The 20,001-nt window shown below is 41.4% G+C and overlaps 1 protein-coding gene across 1 annotated transcript; it reads right to left on the reverse strand.

The window, feature by feature from the left end:
* Positions 1–1,184: 1,184 nt before the first annotated feature.
* Positions 1,185–19,926, reverse strand: LOC116675555 (protein LTO1 homolog). The gene is given in 7 exon segments (XM_032507279.1): positions 1,185–1,421; positions 10,002–10,119; positions 10,248–10,318; positions 10,693–10,798; positions 19,650–19,671; positions 19,674–19,714; positions 19,835–19,926. Coding segments are annotated over 7 exon segments (522 nt in total). The 3' UTR covers positions 1,185–1,349.
* Positions 19,927–20,001: the final 75 nt, after the last annotated feature.

Here is a 20,001-nt window from a genome sequence, read left to right on the forward strand (position 1 = left end):
CTAATCTGATATCATTTTAAAAAACTAACTGAGAAAACACTGGCGAATCCTTTTGCAATTATGTAAGCACATATGTAATTTGAAAACTGCTGACCGGGTTAAAAAAACTGCAACTGACCTCAGCTGTATTCTGTCTATAATGGGTGCAATGGAAATTCTAAGTGACCCCAAACTTTTGACCGGTAGTGTATGCGCGAGTATTTCAATTTATAACCCTTCTTCCAACTTCTATTGTTCCTAATTTCAAATGATGTCCCCCAAAAGAAACTTTGTCAACACTTGTTTTATCTAAAAGAAACATTCTCTGGGTTGTTCATATCACTCAATTTTGTTGCTCCAAAATGGGATTGTCAAGCAGAAAAACTGACCAACACATGTAAAAAAGATTGACACTTGGCACCTGTGTATCGATACAGTATTGCCACTGAAAATATCGCAAAATGTGTGTCTGTGTGTGTAGGATAAGGGCCAGAACTTGAGAATATGGTGTAATCACTGAATGACAGCACCGCCCTCTAGCGGCTCGCTGCTTATATAGTCTGTAGAATGTCCAAGGATTAGGTTTTCCATCCAGGTCCAGAGTTACGCTAACATCCTACTGCCCTAATGAACACTGTCTTTCCATTTTGCACTGTACAGTTTGACCAGTGTTTGAAGTATAGTTGAACATAATTAGTTCTTCACAGCATAACCAACTTCCTTCAAAATCTTTGAGGCCCCCATGGGGCCAAACACAGCAGTGGGGCTCTGGCAGGCATCCATATCTACATATGAAGGTTGTCCGATAGTGGTGTAATGGAGTACAAGAAGCACAAAGTGAAAGTGACTTGAGAACATGAGAAGATATACTTTATTAATCCCTCTTGGGAAATTCAGTTGTGGTCATTCAGTCTGTTACTTTCATGAGTTGCTTCTATTATTTAGTCACAGTAGTTCAGTAAAAGAATACATATTTAGTACACCAAAAAGTAATTTGTGTTCCAAGATTTTATTTGGTGTCTTTTGCTGCTGTCGTTAAGTTTCAATTCAGTTTGCTTCAACATCACTGCAAAAGATCCACTCATTTACCAGAGTCAAACAAGAAACAACCATTTCTTTCTTACTGAGACGTTCCAGTGGCCACAGTCGACTCCTCCATTTTCCAGTTGAATGCGGATGGTGATTTCCTACATGTCAGACCTTCCCACTAGAATGTGAAGTCAAGACTAATCTCAAAGGGACTGTCAAACTGACGCAGTCACTGCAGACCCTGAAATAAATCCATTGAAGACCAATCCCAGGATAGGACTTTGCTGTCTTCTGTCCAGAACGCAGAGTGGTCTCAACATCTCCTCCCAATCAGGCCGGGTTCAGAAAGAAGTCCCCTCGCAAGATTTGATGTAATCGTTGAAGTCAGCCGGGACACTCAGCATAGAGCAGACCTGGACAATACCACAGAGTTTAGTTGGTGTGCAATTTGTGCCCTGCTAATACTGACACTAACACTGCAATTGCTCTCACACACACACACACACACACACACACAGGATATCTATATTATTATTTTTTTTTATTTAAACTTTATTTTAAGACCTTGATCTCTTTATAACGGCTGTGCCCTGTGTGCACAACAACAAGGCTGTGCTCAACAAGTACAGTTTTCAAACATCCAAAACAAGGGTCCAAAAACATTAAAAACGCAAAAACAAACAACAACATTAATTCTACAAAACAATCACAGACAACATCATAATGATCCTCCATAACATTTTGGAAATGGGCAAGTGGACCAGAGTGTCTAGCTTTGAGTTGAAGCTGCAGTTTGTTCCATAGAAATGGTGCGAAAGCAGTGAATGCAGTCCAACCCAGATCTGTGAAGACTGCAGGCATTTCTAAAGTGATCCACATCTATGATCTGGTGTTAAATTTGAGTGTCTCATAGAAATTAATGATGATATATGTGGAGGTTGTTTTAAAAGAAGTGCTTTGTAATAAACAGAGAGCATGTTGCTCTCGCCTCACAGATAGAGGGCCCAACCAACATGTTGGTATAGGGTACAGTGATGAGTGTTACTATCCCCGTGATAAACTGAGTGCACAATAGTAAATGGCATCCAGTGATCTTAATGTGGTAGCTGAGCATGCATATAAATAATATCACAGTAATCTAAAACTGATAAAAAAGTAGCCTGAACAATTTGATGACAGACAAGCCCTCATACTGTAAGGAACCCTAACTTGAATTTTACTTTTTGCCTAATTCAATAACATGTTTCAAAGGAGAGCCTATATCTACACTACATTTATATGCAGGGATTTGCTCGATTTGAGTACCATCCAAACTAGTAATTGCAAGAGTGTTTCTAACTGAAAGTTTAGATCTAGAGAAAAACATAACATTTGTTTTTTCTTAGTATTTAAATAGTTTAAGCTGTAAAAGTGACCCCTGTAGTATTTTAAAATCAACCCCCACTGCATAAATGCCGGGGGGCTGTTTGCGCAATCAACATACATCCCTGTGTCATCTGCGTATAAATGGAATTTACAATGTTTGATATCATCACCAATAGCGTTTTATATACAGTGAGAACAATAGAGGGCCAAGTATTTGAACCCTGTGGTACCCCTTTAAGCAAGTGTAAGGGTTCGGACTTCACCCCATCAACCAGGATGCCTGATTTATCTTGAAGATAGTTTTTTATACCATCGGCAGGCGTCATAACCCATCCTATAGCAAACAGTTTGTTAAAAGGATAGCATTGTCTACCGTGTCAAGGCTTTTGACAAATCAACAAACAGTGCAGCACAGTGCTTTCTATCATCCAAGCATTTGATTATCATTCATTCAACACAGTTATAGTGGGGATGTGGTACTTTTGCGTTTTCGTTTGCTGTGTACTGACCAAGATTCTAAGATCTTGCCAAACAAGAGAGCTAGAGAGATGGGTTGATAGTTTCTAAATTACTACAGTCACCTCCCTTACGCAATGGTAGAACAAAAGCTGATTTCCACACCTTAGGGTTATTTCCCGTACTTAGGTCAAATTGAAGATGTGTGTTCTGGACTAGCAATGAGAGGTGCAGCACACTGCACAGGGGCACAGGGCAGCTAGAACCTTTGCTTCATAGAGTTTCATTCTCTGGACATGTATACTGTACATTCTGTCTGGTTTGGGAGGCAGACACCATCACCACATTTAAGAGTAACGTAAACTCTCCTCTTGATAATGCTAGGGGTGAATGAATTGCAGGGTTCGCAAAAACCGACGGGGGAGGTATATAGCTTCAGACACAGTACCCTTCTCTTCTTCTGCTTCTCTTTATTGTCGTCAGACTCTCTACCCCACCTTATAGAACTGGCTCAGGTCTGCCTGCACCAGGTCTTTTATGCTGTAATAGTTTAGGCTGAATCCCATTCCTTCGTCTACCCCTACCCTTACCCTCGTTTTTGCGCGTTCAAGCGGACCTAGTGCTGTCCCAATGGTTAGGGGTAGGGGATAGACCAAGGGTGTAAGCCCCTAGAACCGAGTGTGGACGTGACCTCACTTGTAAACACACAAGCAGTGTGTGGCTGCCGCATCGACCAGAGAGACACATAAATGTAGTACGTTCGGCTTAATAATTGATTAAAAATTATGACAGTCTTGTTTTGTGGTCTATGCAGTCCTGTGCATATATACTTGCAACCACGTTCTTAACTAAAACTTTTTAAAAATCGCTAGCTTGCAATGCTAACGCTAATCTCTACGCTAATCGCAAACGCTAACACAGGGCGGCTGTGGCTCAGTGGTAGAATGGTGCTTGCCATCGGAAGTTGGTGGTTCGATCCCTGGCCCTGCAGTCCCATGTCGAAGTGTCCTGGCAAGACACTGAACCCTGAGTTGCCCCCAGTGCTGCACATCGGTGTGTGAATGGGTGGGAGTGCATATCTGATGAGCAGGTGGTACCTTGTACGGCAGCCTCGGCCACAGTGGCCATGAATGGTGAGATGTATCCTGTATGATGTAAAAGCGCTTTGAGTTGTTAAGACGAAAAGCGCTATATAAATACAGCACATTACATTTAACGTTTGATTTGCACTGCCTTGAATGGACTGTATGCATTGCATAATTGTTATTACATATACATATAGACACACATATATTATATTATATATATAATATATATATATATATATATATACACATACATATACACACAATATTATATTATACACCAATATAATACTATATATATACACATATACACATATACATATATTACACATATATACACATATACACATACACACATATATACATATACCTATATATGCATACATATATAGACGCATACATATATAACACATATACACATATATATACATATACATATATCACATATACACCACACACATATATATGCATACAACACAAACACACACACACACCACACCCACACACTACCGTTCAAAAGTTTGGGGTCACCCAAACATTTTATGTGTTCCTGAAAAGTCACACTTATTCACACCACCATACGTTGTGAAATGAATAGAAAATAGAGTCAAGACATTGACAGGTTAGAATAATGATTTGTATTTGAAATAAGATTTTTTTACATCAAACTTTGCTTTCGTCAAAGAATCCTCCATTTGAAGCAATTCCAGCATTGCGACCTTTGGCATTCTAGCTGTTAATTTGTTGAGGTAATCTGTAGAAATTGCACCCCACGCTTCCAGAAGCAGCTCCCACAAGTTGGATTGGTTGGATGGGCACTTCTTGCGTACCATACGGTCAAGCTGCTCCCACAACAGCTCAATGGGGTTCAGATCTGGTGACTGCGCTGGCCACTCCATTACCGATAGAATCCCTGCTGCTTCTGCTCTAAATAGTTCTTGCACAAATTGGAGGGGTGTTTAGGGTCATTGTCCTGTTGTAGGATGAACTTGGCTCCAATCAAGCGCTGTCCACTGGGTATGGCATGGCGTTGCAAAATGGAGTGATAGCCTTCCTTATTCAGAATCCCTTTTACCCTGTACAAATCTCCCACCTTACCAGCACCAAAGCAACCCCAGACCATCATATTACCTCCACCATGCTTAACGATGGCGTCAGGCATTCTTCCAGCATCTTTTCATTTGTTCTGCGTCTCACAACGTTCTTCTTTGTGATCCAAACACCTCAAACTTGGATTCAACCGTCCACAACACTTTTTTCCAGTCTTCCTCTGTCCAATGTCTGTGTTCTTTTGCCCATCTTATCTTTTTCTTTTATTGGCCATCTCAGATATGGCTTTTTCTTTGCCACTCTGCCCTGAAGCCCAGAATCCCGCAGCCGCCTCTTCACTGTAGATGTTGACACTGGTGTTTTGCGGGTACTATTTAATGAAATGCCAGTTGGGACCTGTGAGGCGTCTGTTTTCTCAAACTAGAGACTCTAATGTACTTATCTTCTTGCTCAGTTGTGCAACGCGGCCTCCCACTTCTTTTTCTACTCTGGTTAGAGCCTGTTTGTGCTGTCCTCTGAAGGAGTAGTACACCCCGTTGTAGGAAATCTTCAATTTCTTAGCAATGTCTCGCATGGAATAGCCTTCATTTCTAAGACAAGAATAGACTGTCGAGTTTCAGATGAAAGTTCTCTTTTTCTGGCCATTTTGAGCGTTTAATGACCCCACAAATGTGATGCTCCAGAAACTCAACTGCTCAAAGGAAGGTCAGTTTGTAGCTTCTGTAACGACCTAAACGTTTTTCAGATGTGTGAACATGATTGCACAAGGGTTTTCTATCATCAATTAGCCTTCTGAGCCAATGAGCAAACACCTTGTACCATTTAGAACACTGGAGTGATAGTTGCTGGAAATGGGCCTCTATACACCTATGTAGCTATTGCACCAAAACCAGATATTTGCAGCTAGAATAGTCATTTACCACATTAGCAATGTATAGAGTGTATTTCTTCAAAGTTAAGACTAGTTTAAAGTTATCTTCATTGAAAAGTACAGTGCTTTTCCTTCAAAATTAAGGACTTTTCAATGTGACCCCAAACTTTTGAACGGTAGTGTATATATATATATATATATACATTAATATTAACGGCCTATGATACGTTGCTACATGCTTTACATATACCGCCCTGTATCACACAGGAGGACACAGCAGCTGATCCACTTTGGGGCTGAAAACGAGCAAAAGTTTCCTAATTCATATGTTCATGCTGTACCCATTCATTATTGCATTGTTACTGTATTATTGTAATCATTTGTAGTTCATTCCTGTTCATGCACTTGTATATTGTTGTTGGTTTTGATATGGGACACTGATGATATGTGAGGCCAACAGGCTTCAGACTGGTCTGGAATATCAAACAGCTGTAGTTAATTTGTTTGTATGTGGTCTTGCGCATTTTTTAGTTTTACACATATGAGTGCCTTTTTATGTGTGACATGTTAGTTATGGTTTTAAGGTTGATAATGGTTCTGTAACATCATTTTATGTCATGTTTTGCCTGTTAGTTTAATTATCTGCAATAAAGACAGATTTTTGTAAACAAAATGTTTTCTGACATCAATGACATTCCAAATGTCGGTGATAACTAAAACCGATATCCAACACACCATGTAGCAAGGTGCATATGTATGTATACATTATACAGTGCCTTGCGAAAGTATTCGGCCCCCTTGAACTTTTCAACCTTTTGACATTTCAGGCTTCAAACATAACAGATATAAAATTTATTTTTGTGAAGAATCACCAACAAGTGGGACACAATTGTGAAGTGGAACGAATCTATTGGATATTTTAAACTTTTTTAGCAAATAAAAAACTGAAAAGTGGTGCGTGCAAATTATTGGGCCCCTTTACTTTCAGTGCAGCAAACTGACTCCAGAAGTTCAGCGAGGATCTCTGAATGATCAATGTTGTCCTAAAAGACTGATGGTGATAAATAGAATCCACCTGTGTGTGATCAAGTCTCTGTATAAATGCACCTGCTCTGTGATAGTCTCAGGGTTCTGTTGAAAGCGCAGAGAGCATCATGAAGACCAAGGAACACACCAGCAGGTCCGTAATACTGGTGTGGAGAAGTTTAAAGCCGGATTGGATACAAAAAACATTTCCCAAGCTTTAAACATCCCAAGGAGCACTGTGCAAGCGATCATTTTGAAATGGAAGGAGTATCAGACCACTGCAAATCTACCAAGACCTGGCCGTCCTGTAACTTTCAGCTCAGACAAGGAGAGGACTGATCAGAGATGCAGCCAAGACGCCCATGATCACTCTGGATGAACTGCAGAGGAACTACAGCTGAGGTGGGAGAGTCTGTCTATAGGACACATAATCAGTCGTACACTGCACAAATCTGGCCTTCATGGAAGAGTGGGCAAGAAGAAAGCCATTTCTCAAAGAGATCCATAAAAAGTCTCTGTCTAAAGTTTGCCACAAGCCACCTGGGAGACACACCAAACATGGAAAGAAGGTGCTCTGGTCAGATGAACCCAAAATCAAACTTTTTGGCCACAATGCAAACAATATGTTTGGCGTAAAAGCAAAACAGCTCATCACCCTCAGCACACCATCCCCACTGTCAAACATGGTGGTGGCAGCATCATGGTTTGGGCCTGCTTTTCTTCAGCAGGGACAGGAAAGATGGTTAAAATTGAGGGGAAGATGGATGCAGCCAAATACAGGACCATTCTGGATGAAAACCTGTTGGAGTCTGCAAAAGACCTGAAACTGGGACGGAGATTTATCTTCCAACAAGACAATGATCCCAAACATACAGCAAAATCTACAAAGGAATGGTTCACAAGTACACGTATCCAGGTGTTAGAATGGCCAAGTCAAAGTCCAGACCTGAATCCAATCGAGAATCTGTGGAAAGAACTGAAAACTGCAGTTCACAAACGCTCTCCATCCAACCTCACTGAGCTCCAGCTGTTTTGTAGGAAGAATGGGCAAGAATTTCAGTCTCTCGATGTGCAAAACTGATAGAGACATACCCCAAGCGACTTGCAGCTGTAATCGCAGCAAAAGGTGGCTCTACAAAGTATTAACGCAAGGGGCCGAATAATTTTGCACGCACCACTTTTCAGTTTTTTATTTGCTAAAAAAGTTTAAAATATCCAATAGATTTCGTTCCACTTCACAATTGTGTCCTACTTGTTGGTGATTCTTCACAAAAAATAAAATTTTTATATCTTTATGTTTGAAGCCTGAAATGTGTCAAAAGGTTGAAAAGTTCAAGGGGGCCGAATACTTTCGCAAGGCACTGTACATGTGTATACATCTTGCAAACAAACCTAAGTAGTACACAGATAAGAACATCTGCCTCTGCACCACCAAAGTGAACATAAAATAACTATAAAATATATAAATACATATGACAATGTTGTCAAAACCCACACAATCACCAGACAGAGACGGCATCTTGGAAGTTTGTGATCAATTCTGTATGGTGATGTAACCAAGTGGTGTCCCATTTCATAGGGGTATGTTTCCACTAGGGATGAGCGAGTACAGCATTATCTGTATCTGTTTACCACATGTATTATCTGTATATGTATCTGTACTCGAACTGGGCGGGGCCTAACCCGGAAATGGTCAGATTTAACCCGTAAGTGGGTCGGGTTGTCTTGAAATGGGCGGGGCTTTAACCGGTATGTTATTTTAAGCATGCAATTGATATGGGTTGATCAGAAATGGTTATATTTATTGCTGATTAGAAAACTATTTACATGACAGCATCAAGATTCAGATCAGTGGTGTTGTCATGGTAACAAACAAACTATATACAGAACGTTTTGCAACAATAAATACAACACATGCGGTTGCAATTATGAAGTAAAATGTAATGAACAAGAGTTTTCATACTCAATATAACTTTCTTTTTTTATGATCAGTGTTATTTTTTTATTTTTGGTTATTTTTTATTTTTTTTATTTCCACACCAGGTATGTGTGAGTGTGTGTGTGTGTGTGTGTGTGTGTCTGTGTGAGTAAGAGAGAGACACAAAGAGAGAGAGAGAGAGAGAGAGAGAGGGGGTGGGGCGGGGCAGCTGACAGTTAAAAAAAAAAAATCTCCGATGGCAGAGACGGGAGTTGCATTTAAACCAAGCAGCATGTCTGAAACCCACGTTCACCAGAAATCTACTGGTTACTATGTAAGGACTACAAACCCCACGTTCACCAGAAATCTACTGGTTACTATGTAAGGACTACAAACCCCACGTTCACCAGAAATCTACTGGTTACTATGTAAGGACTACAAACCCCACGTTCACCAGAAATCTACTGGTTGCTATGTAAGGACTACAAACCGAAGTTAAAAACAAACCTGAAGCTGAAGAAACCCTAAACGTTAACGGAACAGATCCACAGACCCGATTGACTGACGGAGCGGGAGAGAGAGAGAGAGAGAGAGAGAGAGAGAGAGAGAGAGAGAGAGGCCGAGGGAGCGCAGTTCTCCGTGTTCTGTGTGTGTGTGAATGAGCCGAGCGTGTGTGTGTAGGGGGAGGGCGCTGTGACTATCACAGAACGCTGCGCGGTCAGCTGAGGATTCAATCCGAGCACGGATATTGACTTGCATTACTCGTATAACACTTGTACTTGGCAAAAGTGCTTTATCCGTACCGGATACTCGTTTCAGCCGGGTACTCGGATCACCCCTAGTTTTCACCCCTACCCCTTACTCCTTGGTTTCAAGGGCCAAGGGGTAGGGGTAAGGGGTAGGGGTAAGACAGAGAAATGGGATTCAGCCTAAGACTCCTGGGGGACTTCCTTTGACATACTGAGCTCCTCTCTCCTTTATCTTTCCATTTGTGTGCATCCATATCCCAGAAATGCTCGTTACGAACCTAGCTCTGGGAGCATATTCCCCAGAGCCCTTATGTTTTTGACACCCAGCAGTTTTCCTTGGATTAGGGTAGCACTTTAATCATGGTCTGTCTGAGGTTTCTTCCTAAAAGGAAGTCTTTCCTCGCCAATGTCGCACTAAATGCTTTGTCGCACTAACATGCTTTACTATTATCAATGTCCAATAAATGGAGTACCTGTCTGAACTTGGCACGAAGTCTCTCCATGTGTTCCTGTAGCTTTTCAGACTGCGGATCATCATGAGGGGAGTTTTGGATCAAACCCAGGAGAGCTTCCACTGCTTTCATACGCTTCCTGACAGCACACACATACAGACAAAACTATCAGCTAGGACACTCTCACCATTAAAAATATGAAGTCATCCAGCAGAGTGTAGAAATAAAAAGTTAAGCAAGACAATCATCTTTTTGAGGAGATCATACCCTGATTTTACATTTGTATTGTGTTGGAGGAGACATTTCCACGTGACGGCAAACCCATAATAGAAGGAAATCTGTCGGTCAGAGAAGGAAAGACTGTAAACTGAGAAGCTGAATGCATTCAAAGCAACACAACTCGACTTGTTCTTAAATAAAATAGGCTAACAGGGTGCCTACCCTGTCTTACTGAACATGTGTTTAACCTAATGGTCACATACATAATAGGGTCAGTGACCAGTTCTTATTAAAGTTCAGACTTAAGGATACAGAGGGATGTCTGATAAATTATGTCAGTTCTGTGTAGATGGTACTTATACCAAAAGATAATGAACAGTACACTGACACATCTACAGTCTGGTGTGTTGGGTAAATGGGTAATGTTAAGGTACTACACTACATATAACCCTATATGGCAGAATAAAGCAGAAGAGTCCCTGTGCTAACTCACCTCAGTGGACAGCTTTGCCCCGTGAGCGGTTCCATGTCGCCGACCGTCTTGCAGTCCTCGGTGGGTCCCTTTATCAAATCCCTCTCGGTAGCCCTCCCCTCGGAACCTGAAAAACAATCGCACCCTTTCTCAATGGTTGTTGCTAGACTGTTTTACATTATTTTTGGGATGTGTTGAATGATGCTTGGCGAGCGGAATACAAACTACTTAAACTGTAAACATCGGTTAAAAATTCACCTGTCGTTAGTATTACGGATGTGTATCGAGAATCGGTCCTAAACTGGGACCGGTCCCAGACTGGTTCTTACCGAAATAATAATATCAATAAGCTCCTGGGGCCTCGTTTATAAAACCTGTTACGAAAGAAAAAGTTGTGTGAAGCAGAGGGAAATTTGCTGTTGCAAGATTCCTCGCCAAAGTCGGGATATAAAAAGAATTTCCATGTGCCCAGTTTTCCGCAACCTTTTGACCATGCGTGTGATGGTGCGTAACACTCCCAAGGCTTTGTAGACTGTGTTTTAGTGAACGCCGATGGTAACACTAAATATCACATGGATAGAGTACTCTGGATGCAGAGTGCACAGCCGGCATCTGAAACACCTGCTCCACTTAACCCTTTTGTGGTGTTTTGGGTCTGTGGGACCTGTTTTCAATGTTTGCTGAAAGAAAAATGATGCTATTTATTATCTATTTAATATATACTATTTTCTTCTAACTCAAACTCATTGACCTTTCTGTGAAGGACATTAAAGATAACTTGTATTAAATGACTGCACATGGTACACCCCCTAAATGGAGTGTATTTAAATGTAGGTGCTATGAAACTATGTTGTATTTCTGCACCTGCTATTCTCACACAAAGTTACACAATTTTTACATTTCAAGCACTATCAGCTGTTCTGATTAAGATCTTAGGAGTAAGCACCAATAGTGACCAAAAATCTATTATTCAATTTTTATAATTGAATTTCTTTGTTTTCTCACAAAAACAAAAATGATCATCTGATCATAAATGTGATCTCACAGGGGTAAATGGTAAATATGAACCATAAATGATGTATGTATCATTGGTAATTGAGCTAAAGTATACATTTGTTAAGTATTTTTACATAAATTATTATGGCTGTATTGATTTTTAAAAGTCTAGTAATGTGGTGGATACCCCAGACCCGTGAACATTGACTGTTTAACAAAATTATGAACACCACACAAGGGTTAATTACCCTGACTTCAATCCACTACCGGTTTACTGGACTTAATTAACCTATTGGGACAATAAATAAATAGTGCTACAGTTCCCTATGGCCCGTGCATTGCAACCAATCAACAGCATGGCAGATTTGGTCTTGCTCGAAGAATTAATAAGAGGACCTCGATCTCAAAATCACTGAATAGTGTTTTTTACCAATTTTTCCGTTTCACGATTGGTCATCAAGGGTTCCTTTACAAGGCTGGAATATTCATCGATTGATTGATTGATAGATATGGACCTTATTAGGACACGTATGGGACGCCCTTGGGAGGAGTGTGATGCTTGTGCACGACCATGTAACGTAACGCATGTCCGTATTTATAACGAGAAGAGTGTGTACAGCTGTGCGCCGCATGGTGTTATAATCAGAGTGTTGTTATTTTTTGGTGCACGAAATCATTCAGAATAGAAAATATGCAGAGTTTTTATAAATAAGGCCGCAGGACAAACAATACTGGTTTTCAATCGTTTTTATGTAATGCCAGGTCTAGGCATCTGGGAATGATTTTTAAATCAAAATATGTTAGGCTACACAACAAGTACAGTCCCTGACAAAAGTCTTGTCGCTTCTCTATTTTGTAGAAACACCTGCTATTAACCTGACTTTTAATTCATCAATTGGTGTAAGAAATAGCTCATATGAAAAACTAAAACCCTCCCAAATGATGTTCAATGGACTGAAAAAAATTAGTTTCACTAAAAAAAGATTTATTATTTAAACAAGACAGAAAGTTCCAATTTTGGCAAGACAAAAGTTTTGTCGCCTATACAGAAATTGAACAAATTTACTACAAATACTAAAATATGTCAGCAAATTAAATAGTGGTGCTGTGAGATTCAAATTTAATATCTTGTATGAAGGACTGCATCCATGCGGTTTGGCAAGGATTCATACAATGTATTGATGAAGTCATCAGGAATAGCTAGGAAAGCAGTCTTGCTGCCTCCCAGAGTTCATCAATATTCTTTGGTTTGGTCTTCCATGCTTCCTCTTTCATCCTACCCCACATATGCTCAATGATGTTCATGTCTGGTGACTGGGCCGGCCAATCCTGGAGCATCTTGATCTTCTTCGCCTTGAGGAACTTTGAAGTGGAGATGGAAGTATGCGATGGAGCACCATCCTGCTGGAGAATTTGGCCTCTTTTATGGTTGGGAATATAAGAGGTAGCTAAGATTTCTTGGTATTTGAGACTATTGATGTTGCCTTCCACCCTGTGGATCTCTCCCCCACACCCCATCCTGGATGTAACCCCAGACCATTGATTTTTCCGCCACCAAACTTCACTGTTTTCTGGGTGAATCTTGGATCCATGCGGCTCCAGTAGGTCTCCTGCAATATTGCGGCAACTGTGGTGTAATTCAACAGAAGATTCATCTGAAAAATCCACTTTCTTCCACTTCTCTCAGCGTCCATCCTTTTAGCAGGCTGTGGGCCTTGGCAAATGCCACACGGTTTTTCAATTGTGTCTTTTGTTTAGTGCTGGCTTCTGGGCACAGATTTGACCATGGAGGCCATTCGAGACAGAATCCGACAAACCGTTCTGGTTGACACAGGGACTTCAGGGGACCAGGTCTGGTGGAGCTCTGCTGCAGTGGAAATGGGCTGGCCTTGGATTTTCGAGCCAACAAACGGTCCTCTCGAGCAGTTGTCTTGCGGGGTCTGCCTGACCTGGGCTTGTCAAAAACATCTCCAGTGTCTTCAAATGTTTTTTTTATCCTCTGTACTTGACACATTGAAGGTGTCTGCCACATCAGCAGTGGATCTGGTCTTCAGCTTCTTGATAATCCAAACTTTAGTCCCAGGGTGAATCTTAGGCCTGTTTGCAGAGGTCTAGTTGCAGTTGATGCGAAGGTCTAGGATACTGGGGTTGTTTTTATACACACCTGAGACCTCATTGATCCATTATTAGTCACAGGTGAAGCTCATATGACAAGGCGACAACACTTATGTCTTTGCAAAAATTGACTCAATGGGCTTTACCAAGCTGTGATTATTAGAATACTTTTTGAGTTTCTTTTTCCACTGAAACATTATTACAAAAGCTGTTGGGATTAAAATGAGCCATTTCTTGGAAATAAATCTTGATTAGAAATATATTTCAGCGGCACTTCAGGTCAATTTGTACACAAGCGACAAGACTTTTGTCAGGGACTGTAGCTAACACTCCTATCTCAGCTCATGTGTGTGTATAATGTAAGCCGGTGAGCAGAAAGAGAGAGAAAGAGAGAGAGAAAGAGAGAGAGAGAGAAAAGGAGACAGGGGGCATGTAAGAATTGAGTATGAAGTGAGCAGTTAACTGTAAGCGTAGCGGTGCAGTGCAGAGTGTGTGAGTGTATGTGAGAATATTAAGTAGTACGGTTAAAGCTGTGAATGTGGCAGTGCAGTGTGTGTACAGTTATATGTCAGTGCATAACTCCTCTGGACCCAAGCCAAGTTTCACCTGGCTGCTGATTAAAGTGAAGGGGGTTAGCTTGATGTTAGTGATTTTGATATTGTGGAAAAAAAGTTTATTTTGCATTTTGATCCTTGACAACAGCTAAGTGGGTCACTTGTATAACTTGTTGATTCACTGTTGTATAACCATTATTATTGTTTTGTGATTCATTTATCACTTGTATTATTGTTTTGTGTTTCATTTATCAATTATATAACTTGTGTTGATTGCGCATGTTTTGAGAACAGCTTTCCATCGAGCTCATGTTTTGAGAGACGGCGCTCCTGTTTTTGAAACATGGTTTCGAGGCAGGTGCGCCGGACTCACCAGGGCATCGGCTGAGAGCGAGGATTGGCCCCCCCGCTCACACACGATCCTTTGTTTGTTAAGAGAATAAAAAGACGGAGAAACCCTCGGTCCGACAGAGTCAGCTGCAAGTCACGTACGGGACGTCCAGCCACGTTGATGCTGCTCTGTCCGGACTGACGGCTCTCCAGTCCTGTGTCAAGGTAAGAGCTTTGGAGTAGTGTTTACTCTGCATCACGTATGGAGTGCATGTCTGTTGCATGCTGTTTGCTTTGCCGTATTCTATGGGGAATAAAGAGACACGTTTATTCTAGCAGGTACAGCCTCCGAGTGTTTGTCTGTAAAAGAGAGTGTACTTTACAGTGTGTATTGACAGTGTGAGTTTGTTGCTCACAGCTGTGCCGTAATCTGTGGCAGGATAACGGGATAGTTAATCCTAGCAGGAAACGGTGTTTTGTGTTTATTGACAGTGTGAGTTTGTTGCTCACATCTGTACTGTATTCCGCGGGGGTAAAGGGACAGGTTATCCTAGCGGAAGCAGTGTTTAGTGCTTATTTGCCTGCAGCCGGCCACCCCGCGATCCTGTCTAAAGATTTCACAAAACAGATACCAAGTAGTATCTGGTGGCCCACCAGGCTTAAGTTGCCCCCCACCAGGCCTAAGCCACTGGGAATTATTTTGTACTTTAATTTTAAGATTTTTAAGAAGTACAGTTGTGGTGGGGCGGCTTGGTTGGAGCCTCAGTCACATTTTTGAATCTCCAGTTATCTTTTAGTGCTGACTTAATGTAGGGCCCTATGGTATTTGTCTTATAGTTTATTTTTAATTCTCAATTTAGCAGTTCTGTCCATAATTATCACAAAAACTATTGGGCTTTACACAACTGCTGCCTGGCCGCAGCCGGGCCCTCATCTGCCACTAGGCTGAACAACTTTTCTGGGAATTATGGAATTAGGCTAATTAGGGAATTACTTTTCTACATTTATGGTGGGACTGGGCTTTTTTTTTTTTTACTGGTCATTCTGTCTAACACTGTGGAGCCACCGCGGTTCAGAAGCTAGTAGGCTAGCCCCATGCTTTAGCTATTTAACTGTTTTTTTAAAAAGCTACAAAATAACCCATTTGTTGTTTTGAGACTCACATTTTCAAATATGCTTGTTATGCTATTGACGACACAGGTTAAGCTTAACATTGATACACATGCCTTCCCATTGTTTTCTTATAGAGGAGAGCGGCGCCGCCCAACAAGGCGCAGCGCTATCTTGGTGACACGCACTGCGATTGCCGTCGTGCGCTGCACTCAAAGTTCAACTTATTTTTGCCCTAGTTACCACTAGTTTTGCTTTGCCAGATCCTTCTCCAAAGCACGCTCAGGAAAGGTTTGGCTACTCCACATCGCATTCGGGGATGGGAGCAGTGCACTTTGAAAAAGTAACTTAGTTACTTTACAGATTATCTTAAAGTAACAAAGTTAGATTACAAGTTACTTTTTTTATAGTCAGCAGCTGCCGAAAACACCCCCCGCTACCTCAACATAAATGACAACCCGTTTACTGTGAGTCAGCTCAGCATTGACAGTAGTAGGGATCTTGTTCATAATGCATGAACATACTGCCCCACCAACTTCTTCAATTCTCCCCCACTTACTGGTTCTCTGCACCAAGTCGGACTTTTGTTGTTTGGGTGGTGGGGAGTGCTGGGATTGCTTTGTATGTTTGACTGCAGTGCTGCGACTCCAAATGTTTCTTCAAATTTGACATAGTGGTTTTTGTAGCTAGATAGCGCTTTGTCACCACCAGCACAGAGTGTACAGCGGACCTTAATATTGCCATCTTTAGCTGACACAAACTTAAGATAGTGACTGTATTTCCAGCTAGAAAATGTGTGTTTCTCTCCTCCCTCCATTGTTGTTTACATTTGTGTTGCTGCTTGGTGTACAGATGAACTGTCCTCATGCTGAAAACGTGACTTGTTGCAAACGTGACTTCACTCCCCGAAAATAAAAATAAGGAAAATGACAAAAATACTGCAGTAAAGCACAGTGACTTGTATAAGTAACTTTAATCTGAAAAAAATTTAGAAAACAGTGACGCGTTACTTGTTAATGAAAAAAGTATTCAGATTAGATTAACGCGTCACCTGCATCACTGGATGAAAAACATGCTCTGGTTTATGGGCATTTCTTTAAACCAAACTGTTTTGGGCGGTGCTAAGCTCAACACAGAGCCGCTACAAAATAGTCCGGTGAGAGAAAACTCAGATTGGACAGATAGTCTAGCAGCTGTCTGGATTTACCCTGCAGAGATCTGAGGACCAGGTAACCATAGTCCTCCGACTGGACAGATAGTCTAGCTAGCTGTCTGGATTTACCCTGCAGAGATCTGAGGACCAGGTAACCATAGTCCTCAGATTGGACAGATAGTCTAGCAGCTGTCTGGATTTACCCTGCAGAGATCTGAGGACCAGGTAACCATAGTCCTCAGATTGGACAGATAGTCTAGCAGCTGTCTGGATTTACCCTGCAGAGATCTGAGGACCAGGTAACCATAGTCCTCCGATTGGACAGATAGTCTAGCTAGCTGTCTGGATTTACCCTGCAGAGATCTGAGGACCAGGTAACCATAGTCCTCAGATTGGACAGATAGTCTAGCAGCTGTCTGGATTTACCCTGCAGAGATCTGAGGACCAGGTAACCATAGTCCTCCGATGGACAGATAGTCCTAGCAGCTGTCTGGATTTACCTGCAGAGAGCAGTTAACCTTAGTCCTCAGAAACCCACAAATTAAAATTCCAACACAAAGAAAGTGGATGGAAAAACAAAATACATGCATCTGGCTGAGTTTCCTGCAACACTGGAGCAATCCCGGAAGTGGAAACGTCAAGGACATAGACTAAGTTAATGCTGATCTTTCAAGGCGCAACCAATTCCTAACATTACTGCGCTTTCACTCCCTCTTTGGTTTTGCCGCTTATCATGTTTAGGCGGCTTGAGCTACTGATGCGCTAACGTTGCCCATCCCATACTATGTCAGCAGTTCATTGCCACACTATCAGCTGCCTAGCCAGCTAGCTTATTTGCTAACCTGTTGTGTTTTGTACTTCTTTGAGAGGACTTGGTGTCCATTAGTGAGGTGCTTGGCGACATTTGAAGTGTTTCCTTTCTTGCACAACACTGTTTGATCGCACCCATTTTGGCTCTTTTATGTCAGTGGGTTTGTAATGAGTATGGCTTTGTAGGCAAAGTAGTCCTACAGTAAATTTCTGAATTTTTTTTAGACGATACATCGCTGTTATTGTCAGTAGTAGACATGTTGGGGCAAAATCTTTGCTTCTCTCTCTCTCTCTCATTGGAGCTAAGGCTCATGCTGCATCAATGCACTGTTGCATCAAAACACAGTGACCGTAGACCGTACAAGCATGCATATATATACATATATATATATGATTTGTGCAGTGGCGAGTGAATTTGCTCAATCAACAAGTAGGCTGCACGATATTGACAAAATGTGATATTGCAATATTGATTATAAATATTGCGATATCAATATTTTTTAAGTTACGGAAAAACTCATCAAAATAAATCCATAACAAACATGTTTTTCTTGCAACACAGAAAGGAGAAATCAAGCCATTCCGGGCGGAACCCGAGTTCCATCCCTGTGAGCGTTCTGCTTCAACCTGAGCGTCTTGGGACCATCTACAAAGTGCAAAACTGAAAGTGTGATATAGAGAAAATTACAACTGCTTTACTGTTATTGAAAGTAACATTTCCAAATTCACTCCACACATCTAAGGTCTCCCTGTCACCAAAAATAAAAAAGATGGCTCAGCTTATTTATATTTACATTTTCATTGGTGAAAGAATGTCATAGCTTCACTCTTATAAGCCTAGCTCTTCCAAAATCCCTCCCCGCAGTGTAACTACTGTATGCTCTTATTGTAATCTACCGTAATACCGTAGTACCTGTATTTGAAATAATACCCGGTACAGGTTTCAAACGACACACAGTGGTGGTGTTTGGTATTTCTGAACCAAATTGCTCTGTCGCCTATTGGCTGTTAGGGGGATATTTTTGCAAATGTTTCTTAAAAAATGATTAACTCGGGCCCCACTGGAATGCTATGGCTTTTCAATATATTTACAACAATTTAATATCAAACAAATTGAATAAATATATAAATAATACACGGCCTGCTTTAATACAAGCCTTGTGCAGTTCAGGTAAATAAAGGTCAAGGTTTTTATTTGGGGAATTGCGGTACGTTGAGAAGGAGACCCAAGATGTGTGGAGTGAATTTGGAAGCGTTAAAGCAAGTTGAAATTGATCTTTGTCTCCACTTTCAGTTTAGCACTTTGTAGACGGTCCCTAGACACTAAGCTGAAAGCAAACGGTACAATTTAAATTTAAATTTTATTTATAGTATCAATCATACAGGAGTTATCTCGAGACACTTTACAGATAGAGTAGGTCTAGACCACATCCCGAATTTACAAGGACCCAACAGTTCCAGTAGTTTCCTCCAGAGCAAGCAACAGTGCGACAGTGGCGAGGGAAAAACTTCCTGTACTTCCGTACAGGGATGCATTTCATTTATACACATCTGTGAAGGTTCTTTCGGATGAAAACCTGGTTGTAGCTTGTTGTCTCTTACTACGATTAGACACAGCTACATATTGTCTAATGAAAACGTTTCGCATATGATTTATTGAACCGCAACCCGCGACTCTTGTGAATCTGCTATTTATGTCTAACTTTACCGAAGTCCACAGACTCGGGTGTCGGGCTTGTTGGTCTGACCATTACAGCGAACAACCAGAAATATCAAATCACCAACATTATGTTATTAGGTTTATAAGGCTTATTAAAGGCTACGTTAATACGGATATCCATGTGACATTACGAAATTCGGTGGGCACGTGCCCCGGGTAAACAACAACATCCAAATTCCAGAAAACTCACCTTTCATCCGCCAGCAGAAATCGTCAAATATATCTTCTTCTTCTTTAAAACCGCCAGCATCTTCACTTAACTTCCAATCTTATGCTGTAAAACACACTTTCCACAGTGTTTATAGCCCTATGTGCCAGATGCTTAATCAACACAGACGTAAAGTGCTGCTAGCCGCTAGCCTGCTAGCTGCTTACTGTGTGGTTTCTGGCGGTTTCCAGCAGGCAACCGGCTCTGCGCCCTCCGCCAACAGAGCAGTGCTGGCCTGCCTGTCTGGAGGGGGACACATAGCGGCTGCACCTCGGCGTGCCCACAGCTTTCAGGCTGTGCTACTCATTAACAATTTTCTATATCAATGGTGCCA

This window comes from Etheostoma spectabile, unplaced genomic scaffold, assembly GCF_008692095.1.
Source record: "Etheostoma spectabile isolate EspeVRDwgs_2016 unplaced genomic scaffold, UIUC_Espe_1.0 scaffold00002053, whole genome shotgun sequence".
NCBI classification, from domain to species: domain Eukaryota; kingdom Metazoa; phylum Chordata; class Actinopteri; order Perciformes; family Percidae; genus Etheostoma; species Etheostoma spectabile.